This window comes from Lepidochelys kempii, chromosome 12, assembly GCF_965140285.1.
Source record: "Lepidochelys kempii isolate rLepKem1 chromosome 12, rLepKem1.hap1, whole genome shotgun sequence".
NCBI lineage: Eukaryota > Metazoa > Chordata > Testudines > Cheloniidae > Lepidochelys > Lepidochelys kempii.
In genome coordinates, this window is record NC_136391.1 from 23633357 (window position 1) to 23653251 (window position 19895).

Here is a 19895-nt window from a genome sequence, read left to right on the forward strand (position 1 = left end):
ACTTTTTCACAATTGAAGTTTTCTGCTCAGCATCTGATTTTTCTGTGTTTCCTAGAGGAAGACAAGGATTTTAAAGGGCACCTTGGGAGGAGGTTGACAATGCCACTGGCACTGACCCTGGATTCCTGGGGCTATTGATGCCTGTAACTCGGGATCAGAGTTTGGGCACACTGACTGCTCCATCAAGAAGGCCCTCAAATGGAACTTTCTGGAGCACTGGGTTTGATTTGGGAAAGATCTGCATATTTTGCAGCTATTTGGAATGTGTCCCTCATCGAAATAGAATAAACACCTTGTGTGGCTGTCATTCAAAAGTATGATGGCCTTGTAGAGGGTGATTCTTAAATCTCAGGGAACTGGTGTTTGAATGTTGAGTGTTTGGTGGCTAAGTTCTTTCCTTGCTAAAGATCCCAAATCCAGGAAAATAAAGCCTAATGCTATCACTGATTTACAAACTGCTATTTATCTAAGAACTATGTACAACAAGAAAACAGGTGTTCTGAGTCTGAGCTGCTCCAGCTTGCATCGGGGCAGTAAGAAGGACCTTGTTGTGATCAGACAGCTCCATCCTTCATACTCTCACCAGAGCTCACAAGGTTGCCATCCCAATGGATCCTGCTGACTAGGATGTTTTCTGATGCATGACGACTGGACACTCAAATACTAGCTGTGGAATGTGTACATGGTTTACACACATCAATCAGTTACTATGCCAGTAAGTAACATCTCTTTCTCAGAGTGCTCTACAAGATAAGGTATAACTTGGACAAGCTCATTTTGATAGCTGTTCTGGTTCCCAGACATGTTAAACCTCTCAAATTTCCCAGCCCAAGGTCTCCCCCCTGCTGCTGGTTTGGCTCTTACAGAGTGACTGTAGGTTCCTGCATCCAGATCTGAAGTCTCTACATATCACTGTTTGGCTGCTGGATGGTTGTCCACTTTAGAACAGTCATGCATCTCATCTGTCTGTGATAGTCTGGTAAAGAGTAGGAAGGTCTACAAGGCAGACTTCCCTGGCAAGATGAACAAGGTTTTCATTCTGTTGCTGACGGAAGGCCCTCATTAGGTACAAATGTCTGATGCTGAAAGTCCTAGAATATCTGTTGGAATTGAAACAAAGTGACCCCTACCACCAAGCTCAGTCAAAGTGCATTTACCGTCAGTCTCTGCACACTATCTACCAATAAAAAGCCAAACAGTTCCACCCAACTGTAGGGTCTCTTGAAAGGTCTGATTTAAGGATCTGATTCGTCCGTGGGACCTTAACTTTTGGACCTTTTGCACTGCCTCCCTTGTCTCCTGAGCTTATGATGCTTATTCCCTGATACACTTATCAAGTAAAATATCTACCTTGGTTGTAATTGCTTCAGCAAGAAGAGTAGGAGAGATTGATGCATTGACGGCTGACCCTCCTTCTTCAAGTAGCGTCCATACACATGCTCCACTGTAGATGTGCTTGTGTCCCTGCTCTGCTGATTGGAGAAACTCGGTACTAGTGTTCGTTAGGCCCGCACATGCTTTTTGTCTTCTCCGGCCGTGCCAACGTATCTAGTCAGCACATGGGGGCTAATCCCCCTTGGTTCTTTCTGAACCGACCCGGGCTAGAGATGGAGATATTGCTTTCAATTTTGCATTTCTATAGTTAGTCTGCTAGTACTTAATATAGTTATACTTAAAGTTATTCCCTTTTTCTTTATCTTTTCTCCCCCCAAAAATCCTGCTTTTTCCCCATATTGGAGACCCTTCCCCCAACAGGGTATGTCCGGTTCACCAGGCTTCAAGAGGTGCCTCTCTTGCAAAGAGATGATCCCTGTCGCAGACAAGCCCTCCCAATGCATATGCTGCCTCGGAGAAGGCCACATTCAATGAAAGTGTGGTCTCTTCCAGCAACTCAAGCCCAGGTCTTATAAGAGCTCAAACAGAAGTTCATCTTCATGGAGGCGGACCCGCGACACGAGTCACCTGGCAGATGTGAGTCTTCCCCACAGTCCTCAACATCTAAAGGCTGTGGGTTGAGAAACAAGACACTGACCCCACTCCTAAATCATTGAAAAAGAGAGTGAGGAGTCTTCACAGTGAGCCCTGAGATAGCTGCAAACAATCTCCAGAACATTCGGTATCCTCAGTACCATTGGCACCAAGACAATCTCAGCCCGGTATGGCTCATGGAAATCTACAGTAGCAGGCACCCTTGACAAGCCTGTGAACGCAATGGGCACAGGCACTGAGTCAACAGCACTGAGGGACAAGGACAGGAGTAAACAGGCCACTAAAAAGACATTGCTGGTAGAGGATTCTCCATAGGTACTGTTGTCAGTGCCTCATCCAGCACCAGAGTGATTGGTCGGGGCAAGATCCCCATCCCCCTGGTACTGCCAATGGCACTGAGTTGGTCAGTACCGCTGGAATTCTGGCACTCAAGGGGCCTCCATGTATCTCCGTGTACCAGAGTCTCCTCTTCACAGTACTGGGACCTCCGCACTGAGTCTTCTCTGCTGTCCTGCCGTGCCCTCCACTCTCTAGTGTGGTCTTGGATAGAGAACTGAAGGAGGTGTCAAGTACTTCTCCCAAGCTCCTTATGGTGCCCAATATTAACAGGGCCCCGAGCCATACCCTCAGATGGCCCCACCAGCATCATCTTGGTATAGCCACCCACTACCATGCTCTGTGCCACCACCACCCCAGTGGCTATACAGGGACCCTTGGGCCGTATATCACCACCTTGTTTCTCAAGCTTCTAGCCCCACCCAGGAACCCTCGGTGCACCCCTTCAACCGTGCCCTTCAGAGCGTCAGAACCTCCAGAAGAAATGCGGAGGAACAGGAGGGTCGTGTTGAGGAAGAGATGACCGTGAAGATCACATCCTCCTCCTTCCTGGATAAGGCCATCGTGCTTCCCCCCACCATTTCTGGCTGATGACTTTCGCCTCTTCCACGACCTACTGAAGCGAGTGACATGCACTATCCAGTTACCACTAGAAGAAGTCAGAGACACCCACCATCGTCTCCTTGACATACTCCTTTCATCCTCATCCTCAAAAATCGCCCTACCTATTAATGAAGTCACTCTGGACCCTGCAAAACCCATGTGGCCAACCCCAGTGTTTCAGCATCTACTTGCTTTCAAGCGGGTGAGCAAAAAATATGTCCCAGCGAGGGAGACTGAATTCCTCTTCTCCCACCCTCCATCCACCTCCATTGTGGTGGACACTAATTCCTGCGGCCGTCAACACCAGATGAGATCCACTCCCTACAGTAGAGACTGGAAGAGTTTGGAACTTTTCAGGAGGAAGCGTACTCTTCGGCCAGGCTTCAGTTTCAAATTGCCAATTACCAAGCCCTGATGGTGAAATATGACTATGTAAACTATTAGAAACTGAACAGTTTTATTGAGCAGCTGCCCGAGTCGCACTGCAATTAATTTAAGGCCATCATCCAACAGGGACAGTTTGTGGCCAAGGCTACATTACAGTCTGCCCTCGATACAGCTGACACAGCAGCCAGGTCCATCTCCATGGCTGTGGTGATGGACAAAAGAGAAAATTTAGTCCACAGTCCCAGCACAAACCATGCACCTCCCAATACCCAGCTCAGCATTACTACAAGCCACAGAGAAAGACAAATAAATTTTCGAGGAGTAAGCCATCTAGCCCGCAGTCTTCTTAGTCCCAGCCATCTATGTCCAAGCACCAATTTTGATGTGTTGGTCAAGTCATTGATAGAACACTCCCCCAGCTGCTATGGCTGACCACCACTGTCCAGCCATTTTGCCACCAGCTGGCAGTGTTCTGCAGCACCTGAGAACACATAATATCGGACCGATGGAGATCATTTGCAATGGGCACTCTATCCATTTTGCCTCCTGCCCTCTCCACAACGTTCTTCCCTGTCCCTCTTCAGGGACCCTTCTCAAAAGAGTTTACTACGACAAGACGTAGATAGTCTCCTCCAGATAGGAGCCATAGAACCAGTACCTCAACATCTATGAGGCAAAGGGTTCTACTCTCACTATATTTCCTAATAACCAAGAGGAAAGGATGTTGGAGACCCACACTAGACCTCAGAGCTCTGAACAAATTTGTCAAAGCTCAAAAATTCAAGATGGTCACTCTAACAACAATCATTCCAGCATTGGAACAGGGAGACTGGTTTTTGGTCCTTGATCTTCGTCAAGGTTCCTTCCCCACTCTGAACTCTAGGGTACAGATGTGGGGACCTGCATGAAAACCTCCTAAGCTTACTTTTACCGGCTTAGGTTAAAACTTCCCCAATGTACAAATTAATTTTACCCTTGGATTTCCACTGCCACCACCAAACTTTATCTGGGTTTACTGGGAAACGTAGTTTGGACACGTCTTTCCCCCCAAAATCCTCCCAACGCTTGCACCCCGCTTCCTGGGGAAGGTTTGGTAAAAATCCTCACCAATTTGCATAGGTGACCACAGACCCAAACCCTTGGATCTTAGAACATTGAAAAAGCATTCAGTTTTCTTACAAGAAGACTTTTAATAGAAGTAAAGGAATCACCTCTGTAAAATCAGGATGGTAGATACCTTACAGGGTAATTAGATTCAAAACATAGAGAATCCCTCTAGGCAAAACCTTAAGTTACAAAAAAGACACACAAACAGGAATAGTCATTCTATTCAGCAAAGTTCTTTTCTCAGCCATTTAAAGAAATCATAATCTAACATACCTAGCTAGAATACTTACTAAAAGTTCTAAGACTCCATTCCTGTTCTGTCCCCGGCAAAAGCAGCATACAGACAGACACAGACCCTTTGTTTCTCTCCCTCCTTCCAGCTTTTGAAAGTATCTTGTCTCCTAATTGGTCATTTTGGTCAGGTGCCAGCGAGGTTACCTTTAGCTTCTTAACCCTTTACAGGTGAGAGGATTTTTCCTCTGGCCAGGAGGGATTTTAAAGGGGTTTACCCTTCCCTTTATATTTATGACAATCTTCAAGACATCTTCTTATTTCAGTCCTACCAACTCACAGACAATTCCTCAGATCCACTCTAGGACAAGACTACTACCAGTACAGGGTATTCACCTTCGGGCTGTCATCGGCCCCGAGAGTATTTTCCACAGTTCTCACAGTAGTAGCCACACACTTACACTCCCAAGGGATCATGATTTACCCTTATCTGGATGATTGCCTCCTCAGAACCTGGCCTCTCCAAGAGGCTCACCGAATCACAGAACTGGGACTACAGATCAACTCTCAATGAAACTCCTGGAATTTATAGTCACCGACCTCAACTCGTTATAGGCCAGAACTCTCCTGCCTCAACATAGATTCTTGTCTCTGGCCACACTCCTAGAGACCATTCAAAGCAGTCTGCAAATATCAGCCAGACACTGCCTCCAACTCTTGGGGCATATGGCAACGGGCACAAGGGTAATACTTCAGGCCAGGCTTCCCGTGCAATGTCTCCAGATGTGCTTCAGCTCAGTTTACAGATCAAAGAGGGACAGACTAGACAAACCCCTGTCACCGCCCACCAGGATCAAAAACTCCTTAGATTAGTGGAAGGACCCAGCCAACATTTGCAAAGGGATTCTCTTCTCACAACCACCTACCCCATTGTTGGTTCTCACCACTGATGTATTGCTCATAAGATGGGGTTCGCATCTAAATGACCTCACAATACAGAGATATCCTTTTACATCAAACTCCTTGAGCTAAGGGCGGTCAGGAATGCCTGTGTGCATTTCCTCCCCCCGATCAAAGGATCTCACACGAGAGGCCTAACAGACAACATAGCCTGTATGTACTACATAAATTGACATGGGGTAGCCAGGTTACCTTTGTGGGGGATAGGGATTCCAAGTGTCCCTTCCCTGAATTTTTGTGTAAATCACTTGGTGGTGGCAGCGATACCATCCAAGGACAAGGAAAAGAATTTGTGTCTGGGGAAAGTTTTAACCTAAGCTGGTAGAATATAAGCCTAGGGGGTCTTCCATACGGGTCCCCACATCTGTACCCCAGAGTTCAGTGTGTGCGTGTGTGTGGGGGGGAACCCTGATAGTTCCTATCTCAGAAATTTATAGAGTGGCGACATGGGCGTCTGTCCACACCTTCGCAGAACATTATGTGATCACTGGGGACTCTGCCTCTGATGCTCTCTTTGGCTCCACAGTATTGTCATCTGTAACTGATCTGACTCTGAAGTCCCAACCTGCTAATAGGGATATTGCTCGGGTGTCATCTACAGTAGAGCACCCATAGGGATACTGCTCGAAGAAGAATTTACTCACCTTGTGCAATAATGATGGTTCTTTGAGATGTGTGTCCATATGGATGCTCCACAGTTCACCTTCCTACTCTCTACTTCAGAGTTTTTGTCATTGACTCTGCAGTAGAGAAGGAACGGAGGGGTGTTAGCTCATGTGCGCTGACTAGCCTTGTAGCAAGGCATGAGGAGAAACAACCCATGTACGGGCTTAATGGACATTGCTACCGAAGTTCTCCAATCAGCAGCACAGGAATGCAAGCACACTCATAGGGGGACATATCTTAAAGAACCATTGTTATGCACAAGGTGAGTAACTTCTTATGCAGTCTTCTCTCCAGACAATGTGTCCTTAAGAGCATATCCAAACTTCTTTCCAAAGGTAGTCGTAGAGTTTCTTTTGACCAACAAATCCACCTGCCAGAGTTCTTTCCTAAAACTTCATGTCTCCAAGGTGGAAGCCACTCTGCACAATTGAGATGTTGGAAAGGCATTCTGTTTGCAGAGAACAAACAAAACCGTTCATGTCTTTACCTAGACTGCTTCCATTACAGAGAAGCTCGAAGGCAAAGCCATATCAATCCAGAGACTATTGAACTGGATTTTTGATTGCATGAGGACTTGCTGTGGAGTGGCCAATCTGAGATCACACCCCCTCTGAGATCACTCCACCGGGACTCAAGCAGCCTCAGCAGTATTGTTAAGAAACACACATATTTCTGACATAAGCAAAGCAGCCACCTGAGGATCCATTCACATGTTCACAAAACAGTGCTATTACTGAAGCCTGCAAGCTGAGTGCTGTGTTTGCAAGGCTGTGCTGTAGCATGTTCTTCTGAAGACTCTAAGCTTCCTCAGCCATTGCATCCTTTCACTTGAAGAGAATGAGATGTCACATATCTACAATAACTGGAGGAGTTCAAGGTGTTTTGTCCATATACTCACATTCCACAACTAGTCATCCATTTCCTCGACCTCAGAGTCCTTTACTCAGGATTCTGCAGTTGGGACAAAACTGAGAGGCGGTGGGCATGCTCTGCCCTTTTATGCCCTTGTCATTAAGCACAAAGATTCTCGGGGTACATGAGCACCATACAGACACTGCTGGCCAAAAGACTCTGAACTGAAGTCCATAGATTCCATATACACCATTAGTGAAATGTGCATGTGGGCAACACATCTGAAACTCCAGTTGCAGTACAGGTGAGAAACCAGATGTCTCCTGGTTTGGAGTCAAATTGGATAAGATACATGGTGCATCCATACCAAATCAGTCCTTCCTATTGCCATAAAGTGCCTTGAGAAGGCACAGGAAGTCTTAACTGGTAGAAATGCTCCTTTTGTCCAGAAGTACTAGTCACAGACATTCCCAAGTTAGGATGGCCAGGAAAACTGTGGCTCAGATAGTAAATCCAGAGGTGTCAGCAAAACCCCTAAGAGCACACCATGGCAGTCTGAGTCTAGGAGACACAATATCCCACTTCTCAAGAGAATGGTCTCTCTTAACCAGGGATAAATAGATGAAAGGATCTAAGGGCTCCATCCCATCCCTTCTTAATCCAATCACCCATTTTGAAAAATCCTATCAAATACAAGCTCTCAAAAGATCTCACATCTTTTGGATATAAAAACATACAATTGATTCCCTCAGACTAAAGGTTCTTAAGTGTATATTTGAATTCGTCTTTGTCCAGAAAGGCAGAGGAGGGATCAGAGCTGTCCTGGGTTTCAAGTCTTCAGTCTTAACTAACCCAAAAAATTTAGTGTCAACAAATTTGCTTTTCTCTACTAAAGTCTTTTTTTCCTGATTATTAATATTTTAATACCAGTTTTAGTATGGGTTCTTGAGGGGGCAGTGCTATTAATCTCCTTTAATATTGAGTATTGATCATTTATTTCTGCGCATGGTTTTGTTTTTATGCAATGTTTGTTACATGACAGAATCCTACCTCTTGCTCTGTGACTTAGATTTTACAAAAGCTAATGTTTGTCACAAAGACTATTTTGTAAACAAAGTAAATTTTATCTGCCTGTTTGTTATCCACTGCTCTGATTTTCTCAAAAACTGTAATAGTTTGGAGGGGCACAATTTTCTAGAATCTGAGCGAGTTTCTACCTATCATATTATATTTTCATAGGCTATTTTATGTCATTATCTGTCAATTCATTAAAATACAAACGTTCTGTGGAACCACAGAATTCTGCCTGCCAGAAACCTGCTTGGTCACCTGACAGCTTGCCCACGCGGCTCTTAGTCAGCATGTGCTTCCAGAGTCCCAGTTCCTCATTCATTTGCCTGGTGGGTTGATGGTGAGCTCAGTCTGGAAGTCTTGGGAGTCCCAGGACCCTAAGACTCTTTGCAAATGGGAGACTATAGTCTAGGGCTCTTGGCAGAAGTGGATGGGAAACTGTAATTCTATTTCATGGAGAATCTCAGAAGTTTTGATTTCCATTCCAAATTGGAACAGAACCAGATTTTGACATCTCAGTCTTCTACCATTCTCCACCTAGCTCTGTTGGCTACCTTTCAATCCTTTCATATACAAGCTAATGTTAATGATAGCTATCATGGTTATGGTACAGAATACAGTATAGTCACCGCCACCAAAATAAAAGCTCTTTAATTTTCTGTTTGCTTCAATTTCTGTGGAAAATTTCCCCTAAGTTCAGTAATCCTATGTTGATGCTTACAGAATGTCAAAAGTGCATATTAACAAGCTTTTACTATGTTTTCAATATATATCAAAGATACTTATAGTATACTATTAACTGCCACAGAATAGTGAAGCTTTTCTTATTTTCAGAGTGCTTTCTTTTACACCCAAAAGAAGTGTGCTGGAGCAGGATGTGGACAGCCGGCAGAGTGTGCCGGAACAGGATGTGGCCAGTCCACATAGCTTATTAATGGGAGAAAATTTCACAGACATTTGCAATAGCTCTCAAATGATTTTGGAAAATAATCAGTGTGGTAAGTATTTCTACCATTTTTTGGTAAATTGTGAAAACTTGAAAAACAAATTTCCATGAAAAGATAAAATATAGGTGAAGGTTGAATCTTTAAATTATGGCATACTGAAAAATGTATGCAATATGTAAACATCTTCATTTCCAGTTTAAACTGCTTTTTACCAAAAAAAAAAGTCCCAGGTTTTAAAAAAAGTATCATTTGTGTTTTTCCGATTTTTTTTCACTGTACTTTTGTATCATTCAAATATATAAAAATAGCTTGTTAGGAAAATCCAATACATTTCATGAGATACACGTATTATGTGATACATTGGTCTGTGTAAAAAGAAAAGGAGTACTTGTGGCACCTTAGAGACTAACCAATTTATTTGAGCATAAGCTTTCGTGATCTACAGCTCATGTTGAAGTAAGGCTATGTATTAGTCTAGAAGATACACACAATAAACAAAGAGGTATGCACACAAACTCTGACGTAGGTGCTCATCTGAACGTACTGATGAATCTCATGCCCACCATGTACACATTTCAAGCTGGTAGCAGATAATGGTTTAAAGATCTGGCACACTGAAATGAAAAGAAAATGAAAATCTGTATCAGAATACATTTCAGAACACAAGGCAATATTTGAAAGTTTACAAAAAAGGAAAAACGAGAAAAGGATGAAGTAGAGTGTATGTGCTGCAAATGGTGTGGCCCAGTTATTAAATGTAAATATTTATAGGCTAATGTTTCTAAGTCTACAACAGTAAACTCTTTATTCAAATGAAAAGTTTTATTTGGAGATCAGAGATGTATTCTTTTAAACTCAGAGGTGGCTTTGTTTTGAGTTCTGTTTTAGTTTGGCAGAAAACCACATTTAATTCCATTAATCAAAGTATTAATCTACTGACTACTCTTTCCCCCATCCTTCCATCCACCAAAATAAATCCCGATATTTGCCCAGAAAAATTAAGTTTTTTTCCCACCAATCTTCACCAGTCTTTGTTGTAGTAATAAACCAATAAATTCAGAAGAAAAAATAAATAAAGATCTGAAAACAAAGGTCCCTAGCAATATGTTAGTATTCTGAACTGCTGCAGTGAAGCAATAGATACAGTAGATATACTGTAGATTACTTGGTAATGTACACTAATGTGGGATTCTTCCAATTCTGCTGCACAGCTGCTCTCCTCATTCAATATTAATGTGTAGTACCTCCCAACTGTGGATTTCAAAGGCATTCCAATGTTACTGGAGGCTCCAGGACAAAGTCCTGTCCTTCAGCTCAGGCCACCAGAGTTTTGCCTCCTGTGACAGAACAAGTTGATGGTTCCATTTTTCCTGATCATTTTGGTTTATAACTTTAATTTTTATTTGTTTTTCTTGCAGTAGAGACTTCATTTTGACTTCTAGCTCCTCTCTCCCTCTCCTGAGGTGAGGAGTTATTGCAGTATTGAGGCTCTAATTTTGGCTTCTCTGATACAGCACCTCTTGGGTGTGAGCAGGCTCCTTCTGCCCCTCACTTAGGCAGCAGTGAAGCCCTGCAAGCATTGAGCCAAGTCCAAGAGGTGCTATAGGTGGCTTTCCAGGAGCCTCGGAAGGCAAGGTATTCCCTGCAGCCACAAGTTGTCAATCCTTGCTCTGCTAGGATATGGGCTTAAAAGGCAGAGTTATGTCCTGCAGCTGTAAGCCACCAACCCTTGCACTGGTATGGCATAGAGTTTTGAATTGGAGAGAGGTATAGGTCCTCAAAACATGCATAAAGCGGCAACTCCATTGTGGGAGGTTAGATCAGGAGCATGAGCATTCTCACAGAGGGGAGAAACCCTCACAGCCTGCTCAAGGATAAGTCTTGCAAACTCTAGAGAGTCCCAAAAAGGCAAAAGCAAGCATTGCCTTAATAAGGTTGTCATAAATATAAAGGGAAGGGTAAACCCCTTTGAAATCCCTCCTGGCCAGGGGAAAGCTCCTCTCACCTGTAAAGGGTTAAGAAGCTAAAGGTAACCTCGCTGGCACCTGACCAAAATGACCAATGAGGAGACAAGATACTTTCAAAAGCTGGGAGGAGGGAGAGAAACAAAGGGTTTGTGTGTCTGTCTGTAGTCGTCTTGGCCAGGGACAGAACAGGAATGGAGCCTTAGAACTTTTAGTAAGTAATCTAGCTAGGTATGTGTTAGATTATGATTTCTTTAAATGGCTGAGAAAAGAATTGTGCTGAATAGAATAACTATTTCTGTCTGTGTATCTTTTTTGTAACTTAAGGTTTTGCCTAGAGGGGTTCTCTATGTTTTTGAATCTAATTAGCCTGTAAGATATCTACCATCCTGATTTTACAGGGGGGATTTCTTTATTTCTATTTACTTCTATTTTTTATTAAAAGTCTTCTTGTAAAACACTGAATGCTTTTTCATTGTTCTCAGATCCAAGGGTTTGGGTCTGTGGTCACCTATGCAAATGGGTGAGGCTTTTTATCCAACATTTCCCAGGAAAGGGGGAGTGCAAGTGTTGGGAGGATTGTTCATTGTTCTTAAGATCCAAGGGTCTGGGTCTGTAGTCACCTAGGCGAATTGGTGAGGCTTTTTACCAAACCTTGTCCAGGAAGTGGGGTGCAAGGTTTTGGGAAGTATTTTGGGGGGAAGGACGCGTCCAAACAGCTCTTCCCCAGTAACCAGTATTAGTTTGGTGGTGGTAGCGGCCATTCCAAGGATAACGGGGGTAATATTTTGTACCTTGGGGAAGTTTTGACCTAAGCTGGTAAAGATAAGCTTAGGAGGTTTTTCATGCAGGTCCCCACATCTGTACCCTAGAGTTCAGAGTGGGGGAGGAACCTTGACATGGTGGCACAGTGGTGGGATTAACCTGAAATCATTTTGAGATCCAGTTGAGATTTTTTGAACTAGAAATACAGATTTTAAAAAAGAATTTTTTTTTCCTTTGGAAAGGAAGCAGTTGAAACTGAAGGCAGATTGTTTTTTCTCTGCTTTGTGGCCAAGCAGAGACAAAAGGGGATTATCTTGTGAATTGCAGGTTTTCTTTGCCTGGAGGCAGGGTACTTAACTCCTGCAGGGAAATTCACAGTCTTCCAACCCAGAGGTTTGTTTTTTTTCTTTTCTTCCTAAAAGTAAATAGGGGGTGTGTGCTCTACCCATTTGCCTGGAGACAAAAGTGGCAGGGTTTTTTTTAGGATTTTGATTTTTTTTTGTTTTACAAGGAGCACAGGTTTGAAAAGAAATTTTTTTTTTCTTTCTTTGGGCTGGGTAAGCAGGTTTCCAAGTAGTTGGAGGTTTTTTGCTTTAATTTGGGCCCAGAGCAGAGACAAGGGAATTGTCTTTTTCTGTAGGCTGACAATCACTATCAGAGAATAGGTATTCTATTCCAGCACAGCAAAATTTTACAGCCAAGTTTTGTTTGTTTATTTCTAAACCTCGGGTGTAAAGTTAGTTAAAAACAGAGAGGTTAGAATGGCCAAATCCTCGGCTCGACTACAGCTGGAATTAGCCAAATTTCAGGCTGAGGAAAAACAAAGGAAACATGAAAGACAGATAGAACTCATGCGGCTGGAGAAGGAGGTACAGGAGGCTGCCCACAAGAGGGAAATGGAGGCAAGGAAGCATGTGGAGGAGATGGAGAGGATAAAGGCCCAGCAGAATATACCAACAAACCCTAGCAATCCTTCTCCAGGTACCACTTCCCATCCCAGAAAGTTCCCCACCTACAAGGCAGGTGATGATACTGAGGCCTTCTTAGAAAACTTCGAAAGGGCCTGCCTTGGGTACAACATCTCTACTGACCAATACATGGTAGAGCTGAGGCCGCAGCTCAGTGGACCCTTAGCTGAGGTGGCAGCTGAAATGCCTAAAGAACATATGAACAAGTATGAACTGTTTAAATCCAAGGCGAGAGTCAGAATGGGGATAACACCCGAGCAGTCTCGTCGGAGGTTCCGAGCCCTAAGGTGGAAACCAGACATGTCATTTACCCGACATGCCTACCACATTGTGAAACATTGGGATGCCTGGATATCAGGAGCAAGTGTTGAATCTCCAGTAAATTTGCCCTTCCTAATGCAAATGGAACAATTCTTAGAGGGTGTTCCTGAGGAAATAGAAAGATACATCCTAGATGGGAAACCCAAAACTGTAATCGAGGCAGGAGAGATTGGAGCCAGATGGGTGGAGGTGGCAGAGAAGAAGAAAACTGGTCGCAGTTGGAGCGGAGACCAGAAGGGACCACCCCAGACCACACCCTATTACCGGGGGCCGCCCAAAGCCCCACCTACCTCCCAAAGAACCCTCCAGACCCCTTATCGTCCCACCACCCCGTTCTCCAGCAACCCTCCTCGTCCCAGTGACCCGTCAGCTGGACGATGTTTTAAGTGTAACGAGCTGGGGCATGTAAAGGCCAACTGCCCCAAGAACCCCAACAGATTACAGTTCATTGCACCGGAATCACACCAGAGGTCCACAGGCCCAGATACCTCCCAGATACCCTTGGAGCAGAGGGAAACTGTGAGTGTGGGCGGGAAGAAGGTCACCGCGTGGAGGGACACCGGAGCACAAGTGTCAGCTATCCATGCTTCCTTAGTGGACCCCAATTTAATCAACCCAGAGATCCAAGTGACGATTCAACCCTTCAAGTCCAACTCTTTCAATTTGCCTACAGCCAAGTTGCCTGTCCAGTACAAGGGCTGGTCAGGAATGTGGACTTTTGCAGTCTATGATGATTATCCCATCCCCATGCTGTTGGGGGAAGACTTGGCCAATCATGTGAAGCAGGCCAAGAGGGTGGGAATGGTCACCCGCAACCAGGCTAAACAAGCCGTGAGGCCTAGCTCTGTTCCGGAAACTTCTATCAGGACCCAGTCAGAGGTGATGGACCTGGACCCCAGGCCAATGTCTGCAACAGCAGTAGTGGATCCAGTCCCAGAGACCCAGACGGAACCAGTCCCAGAACCGGAACCAGCCGAACAACCAACACCAGACCCCATGTCAGCACTGAATCCAGTACTTGCAACCTCAACACCAGAGGGCCCCACCGAACCTGAACTGGCAGCAGCCGATAACCCTACACAAGAGGCTCAGCCGGAGCCTGAATCCCAACATAGTGCACCAGCGGAGAGCGGTTCACAGTCAACAGAAACAGCTCCATCCCCTATATCGCTTCCAGAGGGACCAAGCCTAGGTCCACAATCCCATGAGGAACTGATGTCTCCAGCATCAAGGGAACAGTTCCAGACCGAACAGGAAGCAGATGAAAGCCTCCAGAGAGCTTGGACGGCGGCACGGAGCAACCCACCGCCTCTCAGCTCTTCTAATCGATCCAGGTTTGTTGTAGAAAGAGGACTTTTATACAAGGAAACTCTTTCTGGGGGACACCAGGAAGACTGGCATCCTCAGAGACAGTTGGTAGTTCCAACTAAATACCGGGCCAAGCTCTTGAGCTTAGCCCATGATCACCCTAGTGGCCATTCTGGGGTGAACAGGACCAAAGACCGTTTGGGGGGGTCATTCCACTGGGAGGGAATGGGCAAGGATGTTTCTACCTATGTCCAGTCTTGTGAGGTGTGCCAAAGAGTGGGAAAACCCCAAGACCAGGTCAAAGCTCCTCTCCAGCCACTCCCCATCATTGAAGTTCCATTTCAGCGAGTAGCTGTGGATATTCTGGGTCCTTTTCCGAAAAAGACACCCAGAGGAAAGCAGTACATACTGACTTTCATGGATTTTGCCACCCGATGGCCGGAAGCAGTAGCTCTAAGCAACACCAGGGCTAAAAGTGTGTGCCAGGCACTAGCAGACATTTTTGCCAGGGTAGGTTGGCCCTCCGACATCCTCACAGATGCAGGGACTAATTTCCTGGCAGGAACTATGAAAAACCTTTGGGAAGCTCATGGGGTAAATCACTTGGTTGCCACTCCTTACCATCATCAAACAAATGGCATGGTGGAGAAGTTTAATGGAACTTTGGGGGCCATGATACGTAAATTCGTAAATGAGCACTCCAATGATTGGGACCTAGTATTGCAGCAGTTGCTCTTGGCCTACAGAGCTGTACCACATCCCAGTTTAGGGTTTTCCCCATTTGAACTTGTATATGGCCGTGAGGTTAAGGGGCCATTGCAGTTGGTGAAGCAGCAATGGGAGGGATTTACACCTTCTCCAGGAACTAACATTCTGGACTTTGTAACCAACCTACAAAACACCCTCCGAACCTCTTTAGCCCTTGCTAGAGAAAACTTACAGGATGCTCAAAAAGAGCAAAAAGCCTGGTATGATAAACATGCCAGAGAGCGTTCCTTCAAAGTAGGAGACCAGGTCATGGTCTTAAAGGCGCTCCAGGCCCATAAAATGGAAGCATCGTGGGAAGGGCCATTCGTGGTCCAGGAGCGCCTGGGAGCTGTTAATTATCTCATAGCATTCCCCACCTCCAACCGAAAGCCTAAGGTCTACCATATTAATTCTCTAAAGCCCTTTTATTCCAGAGAATTAAAGGTTTGTCAGTTTACAGCCCAGGGAGGAGACGACGCTGAGTGGCCTGAAGGTGTTTACTACGAAGGGAAATGTGCTGGTGGTGTGGAAGAGGTGAACCTCTCCATGACCCTTGGGCGTATGCAGCGACAGCAGATCCAGGAGCTGTGCACTAGCTACGCGCCAACGTTCTCAGCCACCCCAGGACTGACTGAACGGGCATACCACTCCATTGACACAGGTAATGCTCACCCAATTAGGGTCCACCCTTACCGGGTGTCTCCTCAAGCTAAAACTGCTATAGAACGGGAGATTCAGGATATGTTACAGATGGGTGTAATCCGCCCCTCTGAAAGTGCATGGGCATCTCCAGTGGTTCTAGTTCCCAAACCAGATGGGGAAATACGTTTTTGCGTGGACTACCGTAAGCTAAATGCTGTAACTCGCCCAGACAACTATCCCATGCCACGCACAGATGAACTATTAGAGAAACTGGGAAGGGCCCAGTTCATCTCTACCTTGGACTTAACCAAGGGGTACTGGCAGGTACCGCTAGATGAATCTGCCAAGGAAAGGTCAGCCTTCATCACACATCTCGGGCTGTATGAATTTAATGTACTCCCTTTCGGGCTGCGAAATGCACCCGCCACTTTCCAAAGACTTGTAGATGGTCTCCTAGCGGGATTAGGAGAATATGCAGTCGCCTACCTTGACGATGTGGCCATATTTTCGGATTCCTGGGCAGACCACCTGGAACATCTACAAAAAGTCCTTGAGCGCATAAGGGAGGCAGGACTAACTGTTAAGGCTAAGAAGTGTCAAATAGGCCTAAACAGAGTGACTTACCTTGGACACCAGGTGGGTCAAGGAACTATCAGCCCCCTACAGGCCAAAGTGGATGCTATCCAAAAGTGGCCTGTCCCAAAGTCAAAGAAACAGGTTCAATCCTTCTTAGGCTTGGCCGGTTATTACAGACGATTTGTACCGCACTACAGCCAAATCGCTGCCCCACTGACAGACCTAACCAAAAAGAAACAGCCAAATGCTGTTCAGTGGACCGGAAGGTGTCAGAAGGCCTTTAACAAGCTTAAAGCGACACTCATGTCTGACCCTGTACTAAGGGCCCCAGACTTTGACAAACCGTTCCTAGTAACCACAGATGCATCCGAGCGTGGTGTGGGAGCAGTTTTAATGCAGAAAGGACCTGATCAAGAATTCCACCCTGTAGTGTTTCTCAGCAAAAAACTGTCTGAGAGGGAAAGCAACTGGTCAGTCACTGAAAAAGAATGTTATGCCATTGTCTACGCTCTGGAAAAGCTACGCCCATATGTTTGGGGACGGCGTTTCCACCTGCAAACCGACCATGCTGCACTAAAGTGGCTTCACACCGTCAAAGAAACTAACAGAAAACTTCTTCGGTGGAGTTTAGCTCTCCAAGATTTTGATTTCGACATCCAACACATCTCAGGAGCTTCTAACAAAGTGGCTGATGCACTCTCCCGTGAAAGTTTCCCAGAATCAACTGGTTAAAATCGTCCTTGAGATGTGGAAAATATTGTTAGTCTTTATGTACTTGGTAGTATATTTAGAGATGCATGTGTCTTATTAACTCTGTTTTCCTAGAGCTCCAGGAAGAAATCCCAGCCAGTGTTTCACCCTAGCTGAGATTTGGGGGGCGTGTCATAAATATAAAGGGAAGGGTAAACCCCTTTGAAATCCCTCCTGGCCAGGGGAAAGCTCCTCTCACCTGTAAAGGGTTAAGAAGCTAAAGGTAACCTCGCTGGCACCTGACCAAAATGACCAATGAGGAGACAAGATACTTTCAAAAGCTGGGAGGAGGGAGAGAAACAAAGGGTTTGTGGGTCTGTCTGTAGTCGTCTTGGCCAGGGACAGAACAGGAATGGAGCCTTAGAACTTTTAGTAAGTAATCTAGCTAGGTATGTGTTAGATTATGATTTCTTTAAATGGCTGAGAAAAGAATTGTGCTGAATAGAATAACTATTTCTGTCTGTGTATCTTTTTTGTAACTTAAGGTTTTGCCTAGAGGGGTTCTCTATGTTTTTGAATCTAATTAGCCTGTAAGATATCTACCATCCTGATTTTACAGGGGGGATTTCTTTATTTCTATTTACTTCTATTTTTTATTAAAAGTCTTCTTGTAAAACACTGAATGCTTTTTCATTGTTCTCAGATCCAAGGGTTTGGGTCTGTGGTCACCTATGCAAATGGGTGAGGCTTTTTATCCAACATTTCCCAGGAAAGGGGGAGTGCAAGTGTTGGGAGGATTGTTCATTGTTCTTAAGATCCAAGGGTCTGGGTCTGTAGTCACCTAGGCGAATTGGTGAGGCTTTTTACCAAACCTTGTCCAGGAAGTGGGGTGCAAGGTTTTGGGAAGTATTTTGGGGGGAAGGACGCGTCCAAACAGCTCTTCCCCAGTAACCAGTATTAGTTTGGTGGTGGTAGCGGCCATTCCAAGGATAACGGGGGTAATATTTTGTACCTTGGGGAAGTTTTGACCTAAGCTGGTAAAGATAAGCTTAGGAGGTTTTTCATGCAGGTCCCCACATCTGTACCCTAGAGTTCAGAGTGGGGGAGGAACCTTGACATGGTGGCACAGTGGTGGGATTAACCTGAAATCATTTTGAGATCCAGTTGAGATTTTTTGAACTAGAAATACAGATTTTAAAAAAGAATTTTTTTTTCCTTTGGAAAGGAAGCAGTTGAAACTGAAGGCAGATTGTTTTTTCTCTGCTTTGTGGCCAAGCAGAGACAAAAGGGGATTATCTTGTGAATTGCAGGTTTTCTTTGCCTGGAGGCAGGGTACTTAACTCCTGCAGGGAAATTCACAGTCTTCCAACCCAGAGGTTTGTTTTTTTTCTTTTCTTCCTAAAAGTAAATAGGGGGTGTGTGCTCTACCCATTTGCCTGGAGACAAAAGTGGCAGGGTTTTTTTTAGGATTTTGATTTTTTTTTGTTTTACAAGGAGCACAGGTTTGAAAAGAAATTTTTTTTTTCTTTCTTTGGGCTGGGTAAGCAGGTTTCCAAGTAGTTGGAGGTTTTTTGCTTTAATTTGGGCCCAGAGCAGAGACAAGGGAATTGTCTTTTTCTGTAGGCTGACAATCACTATCAGAGAATAGGTATTCTATTCCAGCACAGCAAAATTTTACAGCCAAGTTTTGTTTGTTTATTTCTAAACCTCGGGTGTAAAGTTAGTTAAAAACAGAGAGGTTAGAATGGCCAAATCCTCGGCTCGACTACAGCTGGAATTAGCCAAATTTCAGGCTGAGGAAAAACAAAGGAAACATGAAAGACAGATAGAACTCATGCGGCTGGAGAAGGAGGTACAGGAGGCTGCCCACAAGAGGGAAATGGAGGCAAGGAAGCATGTGGAGGAGATGGAGAGGATAAAGGCCCAGCAGAATATACCAACAAACCCTAGCAATCCTTCTCCAGGTACCACTTCCCATCCCAGAAAGTTCCCCACCTACAAGGCAGGTGATGATACTGAGGCCTTCTTAGAAAACTTCGAAAGGGCCTGCCTTGGGTACAACATCTCTACTGACCAATACATGGTAGAGCTGAGGCCGCAGCTCAGTGGACCCTTAGCTGAGGTGGCAGCTGAAATGCCTAAAGAACATATGAACAAGTATGAACTGTTTAAATCCAAGGCGAGAGTCAGAATGGGGATAACACCCGAGCAGTCTCGTCGGAGGTTCCGAGCCCTAAGGTGGAAACCAGACATGTCATTTACCCGACATGCCTACCACATTGTGAAACATTGGGATGCCTGGATATCAGGAGCAAGTGTTGAATCTCCAGTAAATTTGCCCTTCCTAATGCAAATGGAACAATTCTTAGAGGGTGTTCCTGAGGAAATAGAAAGATACATCCTAGATGGGAAACCCAAAACTGTAATCGAGGCAGGAGAGATTGGAGCCAGATGGGTGGAGGTGGCAGAGAAGAAGAAAACTGGTCGCAGTTGGAGCGGAGACCAGAAGGGACCACCCCAGACCACACCCTATTACCGGGGGCCGCCCAAAGCCCCACCTACCTCCCAAAGAACCCTCCAGACCCCTTATCGTCCCACCACCCCGTTCTCCAGCAACCCTCCTCGTCCCAGTGACCCGTCAGCTGGACGATGTTTTAAGTGTAACGAGCTGGGGCATGTAAAGGCCAACTGCCCCAAGAACCCCAACAGATTACAGTTCATTGCACCGGAATCACACCAGAGGTCCACAGGCCCAGATACCTCCC

The 19895-nt window shown here is 45.2% G+C and overlaps 1 protein-coding gene across 1 annotated transcript in view; it reads left to right on the forward strand.

Moving 5' to 3' along the window:
* Window positions 1-19895, forward strand: part of TDRD12 (tudor domain containing 12) — a 133263-nt gene that overhangs the window by 94533 nt on the left and 18835 nt on the right. The window contains exon 27 of the mRNA XM_073307859.2: window positions 9037-9200. Within this exon, the coding sequence (XP_073163960.2) occupies window positions 9037-9200 (164 nt within the window). The remainder of the gene's footprint in view (window positions 1-9036; window positions 9201-19895) is intronic.